The sequence below is a fragment of the Corvus hawaiiensis genome, chromosome 11 (assembly GCF_020740725.1).
Source record: "Corvus hawaiiensis isolate bCorHaw1 chromosome 11, bCorHaw1.pri.cur, whole genome shotgun sequence".
NCBI lineage: Eukaryota > Metazoa > Chordata > Aves > Passeriformes > Corvidae > Corvus > Corvus hawaiiensis.
In genome coordinates, this window is record NC_063223.1 from 4717545 (window position 1) to 4729653 (window position 12109).

General features: G+C 44.3%; 1 protein-coding gene across 3 annotated transcripts in view; it reads right to left on the reverse strand.

The window, feature by feature from the left end:
- Positions 1 to 12109, reverse strand: part of LOC125331430 (contactin-4) — a 273122-nt gene that overhangs the window by 122087 nt on the left and 138926 nt on the right. For all 3 annotated transcript variants that reach the window (XM_048315396.1, XM_048315394.1, XM_048315395.1), the window contains one exon: positions 7874 to 8012. In XM_048315396.1, the coding sequence (XP_048171353.1) occupies positions 7874 to 7928 (55 nt within the window). In that variant the 5' untranslated portion in view covers positions 7929 to 8012. The remainder of the gene's footprint in view (positions 1 to 7873; positions 8013 to 12109) is intronic.

A 12109-nucleotide genomic window follows, 5' to 3' on the forward strand; every position in this document is an offset into this window, starting at 1 on the left:
AACAGTTCCAGTTATTGCCAAATCACCACAACCTGGACTTCAGCTGTAAAGCTCAAAAATACACCAATGCTGTGATTTTTGTCACATCTAATCCTGCTTTTCAGGGATGTTATAAAAGACGATTTAAGTTACTTGAAACAGAGAATTTGGAACCAACACTTCCATCGCTGAGGAAGTGAGTAATTCTCCTCTTCAGCCCACCTGTGCATCCAGCCCCTTTTCATCTCTGTGTCCCTGCATCACGCCCTGTTTCACACCCCAGAAAGCCCAGCCACCACCCTGCCTTCTTTCTAGTCCCCCCTCAGATGTCTCTTAGCAAAGCCCACCCAGTGTGAGGCCAGAGAAAATGCCATTTCCCGTGGAATGGATAAAAATGGAAGGAATGGGAATGCTCTGGGAGTAAAGCCTGAGCTCTCAGGGAGCACCTCATGGCATCTGCTGACACAGAGCTGGAAGGGCACAAATCGTTTCTTTTTCCAAGTCTCACTGATCATCCATTGCACGATCCCTGTTTCACAAACAAAAACAGTGATCATATTCAGAACTCTGTCAGGGATCTATTTTGCAGACACGAAGACTCAGAAGGTACAAATTAAATTTGGGATAAGAGGAATTTCAGACACATCTAAGTTCATGTTGTTCCCAGCATGCACTGGACAAACTCAAAGCCTTGACACACAAAGTGCTTATTTTCCTTTCAGCTGTGCAAGACAGCCATGGAAAGTTTATAAATGACAATACCCCTTAAAACAGATGCAATCTTCAGACATTTAAACTCAGAAAATTGGAATTAAGAGACATCAACCTATTAAGATAGCTGTATTTTTCATACTTTCCCTGACACCTGGAAAGTTTAATGACGTTTAAAGTCACGAGCTTCATCTGGAGATGCTGACTGCTGGCTGGCTAATTAGTTGCCTGTCTCATTGATTATCAACTTCTCCAGTAGTCGATTATAAATGCTTGTAATGCTTGCCTTGCTTCACAGCATAATTAATATGATACAGACTATTTAACAGTGGTGTCTTTGCTTGATTTATGAAGCTGAATATGTATATTTTACTGCAAAATAGAAAATCCAAACACATGAGGAAAACCAGACTGAAGCACTGAAGGGATAACGGGCAAGTTTTGCCTATTTCATTGTAACACACAGGAAATCTTTCCTAAAACTTGCAATAATGAGTCAGTGCAGCCTGTCAGGAGCATATTCTTAATTTCAGAGCACAGCCTGTCACAGTACTTGACAAATGCTTCAATAAAGCAGGGTTAAACAATGCCCAGCTGAACTGCACCATTCTGTGCTCTGTTCATTAAAAGAACTTCTTGGGAGCACCCACTGATTTGCCACAGACTGACTTTGAGCACGATTTGCAAAAATTCATCAACATCCATTCTGCTTAATGGCCCCAACCCCGTAAAAATTGGAGCCTTTGTGACAACCAGGCCTGGCTGAAGGAGGGGACAGGAATTTCTGGGAGAAACCCTACAAAAGCACGAAGGGATGGGGAGAAACCTCACTATGGATGACATCGGCCAGCCCAAGTCCACATGGAGCTGTCAGCAATTCTGCAACTGCCCACATTTACAGCCCCTCATCATCCACCTCGGACTGACTTTTGTTCCCTTCAGATGATCCCCCTTCACTGCTGCTTAGCTGAGGGACCTTTCACCAAGTGAAAATGATCCCTGCCAACAGCATTTCCAGCCACTTCACGCTCCAAGGGCAGCAGCAAAACCCAGGGATTTAACCCCAAAAGGCTCAGTGGGAGCTGATGGTTCCCCCGATGTTCTAAATGATGCAAATCCCCACCAAAGCGTGGAGAAAAGGAGCAGGGATTTTGTACCCAGGCAAGGAGGAAATCCCCACAGAGGCAGGTTTTCGACTAGCTAAGCCAGGCTTTGCCCAGCACCACACACAAGCTCCAAGCCCAACTCTGCAGGTCTCCCACTGCACCACATCTCTCACATCTTGTTCTCCTCCATGACCACACAAGCATTACAAAATTAAGCCCCTTTCCAATAATATTTAGATTTTTCAAAGAATCATGCAACGTTTTACCTATAAAACACTCAACTAATCACCTCAAATTTCGCCATAAAATCCATTTTTACTCGCAATAAATAAGCAGTTTGGGTCCATATCCTCCCTAATTTGATAGATGCGTGGAAAAGTAGGTATTTCTGGAAGTCCCTACATGAGATTTAATTTCAATACCTACACACTAATTCAAATGCAAAGGAGCTAAATTGAAAAGAGGCATTGTATAAAACACACAGGGGATCAATACACAGCCAGAGAGTTGGAACATCTGCTTAGAAAAATGTCTGTCTAGGCCCTGTTTTATTTAAAAGCACCATCTCACCTTTTTAACTTTTGAGAAAGGCAATTAAACTTGCCCAGATGGACCTGAGAGTCCAACAGAGAAAAACGTAATATACCTAATCATCTGTATATAAAAATGAGAAGATGGCATTGATATGGCCTCTAATTTCATAATTTGGGAAATTATAGCCTCAATCAATCAGGTCACATCCAGCAAGGGCTTTGCTGCTGACAGATCAGGATAGGAAATGGGTACAGACTTCTTGTGAGGCTGTCTCAAATCCTCTGCAATCACAGAAAAACTTGCCACATAATCCCTAAATAAGCATAAATTACATTTCCTTAGCTCTCCTCTACACCTGTGTACAGCTGAGCGATGCTGTAGAACCCCACTCTGGCAGCTAAAACTCTTCTGGCTTCGGTTTAAAGGAATTTTTGTCTAGATTTAATCATTCTTATCCCAATGAGGAGAGCCGGATCCAGGACCTGCTCACCCAACACCTGCCTGCAAGGTGATGCTGCTGAGGGGCCACACCTCTTCCTGAGGGATTTTCAAATACAAGGACTGGAAATGAACTTAAAAAAACCTCCTAAATAATCAGAAAAAACCCACCCAAAGTATTAAGGGCAAGACAGATCTCATCTGCAAACCCTTCTGCAGTGGTGCCCAGGGCTGGGTGGTGTTTGAGGAGCAACAGGAGTCATTCCTGCCTCCTCTGCTGTGCAAACATTAATTAGGCAGCTGGCTCCAGAATGCAAAGTGCTGCAGAACTGACCGAAATATAAATTAATTAATTATGGGGCCACACCAGATTAATCATTTCCCAGCTTCCTGCTCACATCAAAGTACGGAGGGAGCTACATAGCACCAGAAAAAGAAACGCTGAACAAATTGAACTGTGGCCTCGTTTAGAGGAGATCATCATTTAATATGTACAACAGGGCTCCCAGCTTTAATAATTTATATTCAGACATGAAATTAGCTGGATTTCTCTGGTACATAACCCACAGCTGCTTGGAGAGCAGCACAAATTCAAATCCTCATCTCTCTGTGAATGCTGAGGTTTAATTTTTAGCAGAGCTGGGTGCCCGATGTCACGGGAATGTATTGATATAAATTATGGGGGGCTTTGCCTCATGATGGAGAACACTTGACTCTATATTGCATTTTTTCCCTCTCATGAGTTGCACGGCCATGCTCTAAATATTCTGGTCTGAACCACTGCTGGGGTATTGCTGTGCTGGATCAGCACAGGATAGAAGGAGAAAAAATGCCTGCACAGGCATTGCTAAGAATATTTTCCCGTTAAAAAAAGGTTTGGGGAAAAAACCCCAAACCACCACGAAAAAAAACCCCAAAACAAACCAAAAACAAAACCAACAACAACAAAAACTACCAAAAAAAACCCCAACAAAACACCATCCCAACCAAAAACCAAACCCCAAATAAACCAAATCAAACAAGCCCAAAAAACCCAAAAACCCAAAAACCAAAACAAACCCAACCAAAAAGCCCCAAAACCAAACAAAAAAACCCCCAAAAAAACCAAACAAAAACCCCCACCCCAAACCAAACCCCCAAAACCCAAAACCAAACCCCAAGACCTCCAGGACACACTGATGTTTGAAGCTCCTGGGTTTATGTGGTGCTTGCAGCTGGAAGGGGCTGATAAGGATTCAGGGACGGGATCTGCCGTGAGGTCAGTGTGTGATGAGCAATTTCATTGTGCATCGCTCGTTTTTTCACTTTATATTATTATTTACTATCGTTATATTTTACTTTATTTCAATTATTAAATGGTTTCCATCTCAACAGACAAGTTTTGATTTCCTCCCCATTGCAGCGGGGTGGAGGGAGGGGAGTGAGAGGCGGGGTGGGGGTAACCGGGCTTAACTCGCAGCCCTGTCAGAAGGTGAATGGTTAAATCCCGCTGTAAAATATGCATGTGCACACTCAGACGTTAATGTGTCTGTGCCGCTGCAGCTCATTAACATGCAAATACGACTTCAGCAGAGGAACTCACTGCTCCAGGAGGGTAATGAGGCAAAGGATGGCACAGAAGTCACGGAAACGCAGAAAATTTCCTTTCTGACTCGTCCAGCGCGTTACAGGCACACGATGGCACATCTCCCTCAATGCTTTGTCTCATACCTTGCAATGCCTTTTGTTTCCATCTCTCTTCCCCGGCTGGACACAGATGATTTTTTGGGATATGTGGGGCTGCCCGAGGGAGAGCCTTTTCTAACAAGGTCACGACTTGAAGAGCTTTGTGCTACTTTTCACGGCCTGTTCTGCCTCTCATCCCACGCTCCAACACTTAAAAATCATCAGCACCACAGCTGCTATTCGAGGAATCGGAGAGCCTGCACAAACCAGGGCTGTTTGGCACCAAAGAATTAATTTGCAGCTACCTGTTAATTAATTTGACACCTGGAAACACAATCAGAAATCCTGAACTGATACACACCAACTATCGAGTCCAAAAAGCATCAGTGGGTTTTTAGCAGTGCAACCCCAAAACAACCAGTGAAAAACAGTCTGAAAAATGTGGTCCCAGCTTGAGTGGTGGGCTGGAAGGAGGTGGTGGCTCTGAAAGGCCATGGGCCGGCAGCTGTTTCATGGCTTGGATGAGATGAGTCGGGAAGTTTTGATGCAGTTTCCAGGGAATAGATGGATGTTAGGAAGCACACACACCAAAAAAACCCCAAGGAGATGGTGGGAGTGGCTGGAGCCCCAAAGAAGCACTGGGGATCCTGTTGCTTGGGGATGGTGGCACCACTGAACTCCGTGGGGGTTTTTTGGGGCAACACCCCAAAGGCTCATCCCTCACCAGCCCTGCTGCTCTCTGCAGCAGAGACCAGAGACCAGGCTGACACCTGGGCCGTGTCTGACTCTGATTAGAAGAGCCAAACCCAAGTGTCTTGGGGTGACCATATGATGTGTATCCCATATCGCTGCCCTATGCCCAGAAATTAATTTTTGTGCCTTTTTATGCCTTTAAACTGAGCCTGAGAGGGGGAAGGAAAAACTGAGCAAAACTTTCTCACAGCAGTTTGCAGCTTGTTCAAGGTCACACACAGTGTGACTTTAGTGACTTTTTTTCCCAGCTGCGGCGGGAGAGTGAGGAAGCACCCGGCTTGCTGCTTTCCAGTCAGCTTTTGGCCAGTTTCAGCTTCTTTTTCTCCAGAGAGAGACTGAGAGTTGAACTTTTTTTCCTTCCCTGGAATTTCAGATTTTCTCCTTTTTCTACTGGACTGCTTCAATATCAGAGCACATCGGGAGGACTTTCCACCAGGCACAGAGGGCCTGGCCCTGGGCCAAGCCCCAGTTCCGAGGAGACCAAAGGGAGGACTCTGACACTTTTCCAGGTTTTTCCTCCACAGCAAAAGATTTTATCATTTAGCATTATTTTCCTTTCCCGTGTGTTTGTTAAATATATAGTTTTATCTCCTTCACTTTCCTTCGAGGAAAATTTATTTTTTCCCGAACCTGGTGGGGAGGGGTGGTTGTGCCTTCTCTCAGAGGATATATTTCTAAATTTGGCCAAACCTGCACACCAAGTATTCCATTTTCAGGTTTAAGCTTATTTTCACAGGTAGCTCAATTCTTAACTTTCCCAGTCATTTAAGGGTCCACAAGGCACTGTGGAGGGTTGGTAGACAACTTTCTGCATACTAATTTTATTTTTTTTCCCTTTTTATAATTCAGTTGCTAATATTTTTTCACAAGGGTAGAAAATGATTTGATCAACATGAAAACACAAGTTTCCCCCTTAACTTCAGAATATTTAACAGCCACCTGTGCATGTGTTCACAACACCAGAGCACAACACAAAACACCCCCACAGCTCCGGGAAACCATCCAAGCGCATCCCTTAAAAACAGCCCAAATGAGGGAGCCCTGCTCATGGCAACACCAGAGTTCCCACAGCAAAACCACTCCCATGCCTCCAGCCAGCTCAGACAACGCTGCAGACAGCCACAGAAAATCCCAACTTTAAAACCTGTCTAAAGAAGTCAACCCAGAGCATGTCCTGCAGCAAAAGGAAACCATTTCCTCACTCAGCACCTCTTTTAAAACTCCCATTAAACTTCTGGCCCTCCTCTCCCCACACATCTGTTAAACCTCCCTCAGCAGGACAGAGAATCTGAGGCCTGAGGAAATTCAGTGCACTCCTAAGAGGAGGAAAACTGCTGCTGCAGAGTAATGTGGGGAAAGCCACTGCTGGAGAGATGTATTTTTATTAAACACAGATCTTTTGATAAGGGCAACCCCCCCAAACACACCCCCCTGAAACCTTATTTTGCTGACCTGAAGCAGTTTGCAACAGATATTTCAAGTAGAGAAATCACAGCAAAAATATTTTCCATGCTTTTGTTTTCCCACTCTTTTTTATTTATTTGCTTGAGATAAAGGCTCATCCTTGATGTATTCCCACAGCCCAACTTCCCTGGGGTTGCAATTCCTGAAACACGTGGGGGCTCTGCATTGCAGAATCTCTCTGCATCCAATTTTCTGCCAGCTCAGAAACTGTCAAAGCACATTTAGAAAGACTTGGAAACAAATTTCAAAAATAGGTACCCCTAAGTACCGCAATAAAAGTCGCTTTATGTTCAGTAGAGCTAAGCAGAAAAAAGTAAACACTGCTCTAAGTACTTTGTTATTATCTAAAATGCTGGGAAAGGAACCTGACAGTGAACACAAATAAAAGGGGAGAAAGCAAAAGTTAATAAATAAAGAAGTAAAACTGTCTGAGCGAGCAGCAGGGACATTAGAGCAATCCAGATGAACACCAGGGTGACACAAACGTTAATTAAACCCTGACACCCTCCCTCAGAACAATACACAGGTGAGAGAACAATGATGGCAGCCTGAGGAGGAATTCATCAAGGATATGGCAAAGAGAGACTCAGGACAGTCCTGGGGTGTGGTCCAAGACAGGTGAACCTACAACCCATTCCTCACCCACGACAAGGCCAGCAGGGCTTTGGAACAGGCTTTGCTGACCCTCTGCAAATTCTTCAAGAACTGTTTCAGCTCCAGGAAAAAAAATCACATCCCTCAGAAATCTCATTTCTCTGGGCATGCTCTGAATACTGCAACTTTCAGGGCTGAAAAGGTTAAACACGGGCACTTGCAGGAGATGGTTGTATTGCTGGAATATGTTAGTTATTTGTCAAATGGGGCGAGGGCCCAGCTGTAACACACCACCACTTTAATGGGATTGAAAGCTCCCCTCCACGCAGGTTTAATTGAGCAGGGAAACGCTTAACACGGAATGTGGGAAAACAACTTCCATCAACAGCAGCTTGGCAGTGGAAAGGGGCAGAGCAGACCTTTGGAAAGTTGTGCTTGGGCTGGAAGACACCGACCAACAGGAGAAGGAGCTTGCTCAGAGCATCACCTGGATCCATTCGGTAACAATGGCCAGGCAACCAGGATTTATTTGGGCATTTCACCCCTGGCACACAAACCACGGCACGCTCTGGCATGAGTGGGAAATGCAGGGGTGTTCTTAAGTCCCGAGTTCAAAGGGGACACCTCACCTGCCAGGCACACCATGACTGAGTGCAGCACCAGCAGCTCCCATAGCAACCTCATCTTCAGCGTCCCGGCGCGGAGGAGATGAGCCCACGAATCACAGAGCACCACGGGGCTCCTTGGAAACCTCAGGCAACCTTTAATCTGGAAAACAAAAGACACATTGCAAGGAGATTGAGGATTGTTGTTCCTTCTATTTGCTGACAGCTTGTTCTTCCTTTGCAGAAAAGTTGTATCTGAAGAGCAACAAAGAATCTTTTGTAAATATTGACTTTGAAATCATTCTCAGCAGTGATTTGTGACCATTTCAGGTGTCTGGGTGCCAGATGAGGATTAAGAATTGTAACCTGCAGCTGCATCTTCGCTTGGCTGCTGTGAAATTTCTGCTGTCTCTTAATTTTGCCCTCACGAGATTGACTGCCTGCCTCTCTGGAGTGAGCTGGTGTAATTAGTGAATGCTGTAGATTACCATGAAGAGGAAAATCAGAGTCTTTCTCTAACTCTGTGAGAATTACTGTAACTTTTCTCTGCAAACATCATCCAGTACATGAAGGACACCTTGGCAACACTTTGGAGGAAGGGTTCCCACACTGCTCAAGGAGGGGGATGTTTTTCCCATTCCACCTCCATGCTCACTGCTCTAAAATCCTTTTTAAAAAGCAACCTTAAAACATCTCCAGGTAAAAATTGATCTTTCCCTCGCCCCCTGTTACAATAGTAAATTGTTAGAATTTGTGAGCAATTTGAGACTTTCTCAGCTGATCACTGCAAACTTCCACCATTGCCCTCTCAGGAACCCAAGGGGGAAAAAATGCCTTCGTTTATCAAAGGAACCACTCCAGAGCAGGCATTTAAATATGAAAAATAAATAAATCAAGCCAGGCGCACATTCTTATAATTTATTCATCTCTGTGAAGACTGGAAGTTCAGGGGCCTTCGTGCTTACAAGACAAACTGCATGAGTAATAACAAGTGAAGGGGCATCACCAGAGGTCTCTGCCTGCTTTGGTGAGTTAAAACTGGGAAGATCCTTCCAATAAACTCAATGCAGTTGAGTTCAATGCACTGGGAAGGGTGAGAATCTTTGCCCTCTGATCTGAAGACGCAGCTTTGAAGCAGGGAGAGATTAATTGCCTATATTCATCTGTTCTCACGCAGACTGATGAGGCTGGCTGGGGGGGAGCAGGAATGACCAATCAATGACTACTAATAACTGTTTAAGGCAATGATTAGAGTATTAATTATTAATTTTGGAAGGAAAATGTCACAGACCTCTATATTGATTGACATAATGAAGCAGTTACATTCTGTTTACACCGAACTCCAGAAATGTATTTTTTTACCCTAACTAGTCTTGACCTGTGGAAAATACTACATTTCCTTCAAGTACCAAATTCTGTTGAACAGCACCTACACAAGCGATTTCTACCAGAGAAAGTCACTCTTGGTTTTACACCAATTTAAGTGAAATTTGAGATAAATCTTGGATTTCAGCAGCTGCTGAAATTCTTCCCTGTTCTCGTTTTCCCACGAATTATGCCCATCAATAAAGCCCTTGTGTCACTTACAAAGCTTCTCTCCATTACCCTTCACTGAGATGCTTTACAATTATTCTTCTCTCTCTCTGCAATGAGCAATCACTCACAGCCTTTGATGCCCAATCAAAACCACAAGAGGTTGATAAGCACGTCTCCACTTAACCTCCTGCCAGGAGCCCGTGGGAAGCACCCACAGACTGCCAGAGTGCAAAGGGCTCACCAAAATCCATTCCTTGGTTTTTCAGAGACTCAAGAAAATTCCTGGATAGTCTTGAATTTATTACCCCTCCTCACTGCAACTTCAGCTCTTGCCACAGCTGCCCTGACTCACCATCCGTTTGGGGAAAATTCTGGCTATTGTGAGGGTTTTCAAACTGATTTTTTTTTTCTTTTCTACTCGGGAAATAAATCTTCTCTCAGCATTTTAACACTAATATGAAGCATTTCAAAGTTACTAATGTAAATTAGTTTCTAGCTGATAAAGATATTAAAAGTAGCAGGCTCTTTCTTTCCTCCCATCAAGTTTTGACACAATTACTGGATCTCAACTTCAGCCAAAAATAAGTTATGCTAAAAATACAGAATTGTAGAATGGGTTGGGTAGGAAGGGACCTTAAAGCCCATCCAGTGCCACCCCTGCCATGGGCAGGGACACCTCCCACTGTCCCAGGCTGCTCCAAGCCCCAATGTCCAGCCTGGCCTTGGGCACTGCCAGGGATCCAGGGGCAGCCACAGCTGCTCTGGGCAATAAATATATATTAAGTCCAATGAAAAAGCTTAACGTTTTCCCTGGTATTCAGCAGTTGCTCCAGAGAACCAGCAAAGCAAAGTTTCCAGCTCTGATGTCTGGCACAGGGTGACACATGACAGAAAGTTTCCCCAAAGAGAAATGATGCCTGTCTTGGCATAAAAAGCAGTGAAAAGTAAATTAGATGATTACCACTAAAAATATTTTCCTAAGGTTAAATTATGGTGGTTCTCAAGCTCTGGCTGCAATTCCATTTCTTGTGATAGTTCCCTATTTCACATGTGAATGAGTCCAATTCTCAAAATGTTTCCCTGTAAACATCCCTGCCGTTCATGGCAGCAGGGCCTCTGTTCAGAGCTCTGCGAGAACTCTTCAAACACATTGACTTTTTATGGCCACGACTTCAGGAAAGGAAACATTTGTGCAGGAGCAAAAGATGGATAATTGGAAAGATCCTTCCCATTCCTAAATGTTTCCTGACTATAAAATCCCAGGGGAGTTTGTGCTGCTGCTGAAGGAGAATGTAAGAGACCTGAAAACTCACAAAGTTTAATATTTTATTTCCAGAAGGAAGCAGAAGTAGTTTCGGCACTACACAAGTTATTTTTTCGAGATGAAAATGAGATCGCTGAGCTTGAGTCTGGAAGTGCAGCCCATTAGAAACCCCAGTGCCACCACACGTGTGCAGATGTCTTCTTAACTTTACTCCTGGCAGTGCAGCCATTGCAAATTCTTTTGAAAGGCACCTTTGCTCCTAATTGGATTCTGGCAAAGAAACTTGACTGACAAAGAAACTCTAAGAGCTCTGACTGCAGGCAGGTAGGAGTGGGGAAAAAGATGTGTGGAGTAGAAATATTTGTGGTGGTTTTTTCCAAGTTCGTGGGCATGGCTGTGTGAGTAATTTCATTTGGATGTTTCATGACAAAACAATATAAAATTTAAAAACCTACGCCTAATATATATATATAGATGCATTCAGAACGTGAAAAATACTTTTTAAGATAAGTTTTCACTACGTGACCTCTCAGTTCTGTGCATACTCTGAAGGAAAAGCTGCAGAACACACCTCAGACCCTTTATTCACTGCAGCAGCAGCAAGGACTGAGCCTTAGCACTCAGCTCACATTTCGCTGCTGCCCACTGGTGTGCTGCGGGGTGCCAGCTCTGCTCAGCTCCCAAATAAATCACTGCTAATGAAGCGTGCTGCACAGACAGACAGCAACAGGCATCTTTTAATCACCTCAGCAAAGGGAGAGTGAAGGGTAAGCACAAAACACTCAGCACTAATGGGGCGCTTGTTAGATTGAAGGTGCTGCGGCCCTTGGGCTGCCACAGGTGTGACCTGAGGGCAGGAGCAGCACTCTGAGGGGAATTCACTGCTTCCCTCCACACTGACATTAATCCATGCTGCCAAAACCTCCTCAATGTTACCCAGCTTCTGAAAGAGGAGTGGGCAATCACGAAAATAATCTTTAGGTTTGGCTGCAGAAGGGAGAGCAGAGCTTTGGGTGACCCCGCTGCTCTCTGGTTACACACGGCGTGGGGCTGTGCAGCTGCTGGGGGCACAAAATCAGAGTTATTTGGGTTGGAAAAGACTTTCAAGGTCATCGAGTCCAATCTCTGACTGCTCCCCACCTTGTCACCCAGACCAGAGCACTGAGTACCACGTCCAGTCATTCCTTGAACTGCTTAAGGAAAAAAGCATATGGAAAGTATAGGCCACGCCACCTACAGTGGGTGGATATTGCAGGCCAAATCTAGAAAATACCAGAGCCAGCAAAACTTGAGCACAAAGGTTTAATAGAAGCTCGAATTCAACTCATCTGCATAAAATAAAAAAAAAAAGGTTGAAAGTAAGCCACAGAAAGTTTTTTGAGGTTCCAAAATACTCCCTTTTTCTTAACGTGAAGATACCTTCTAATGCACACCTACAAAAAGATCTCTGTCCTTTAAAG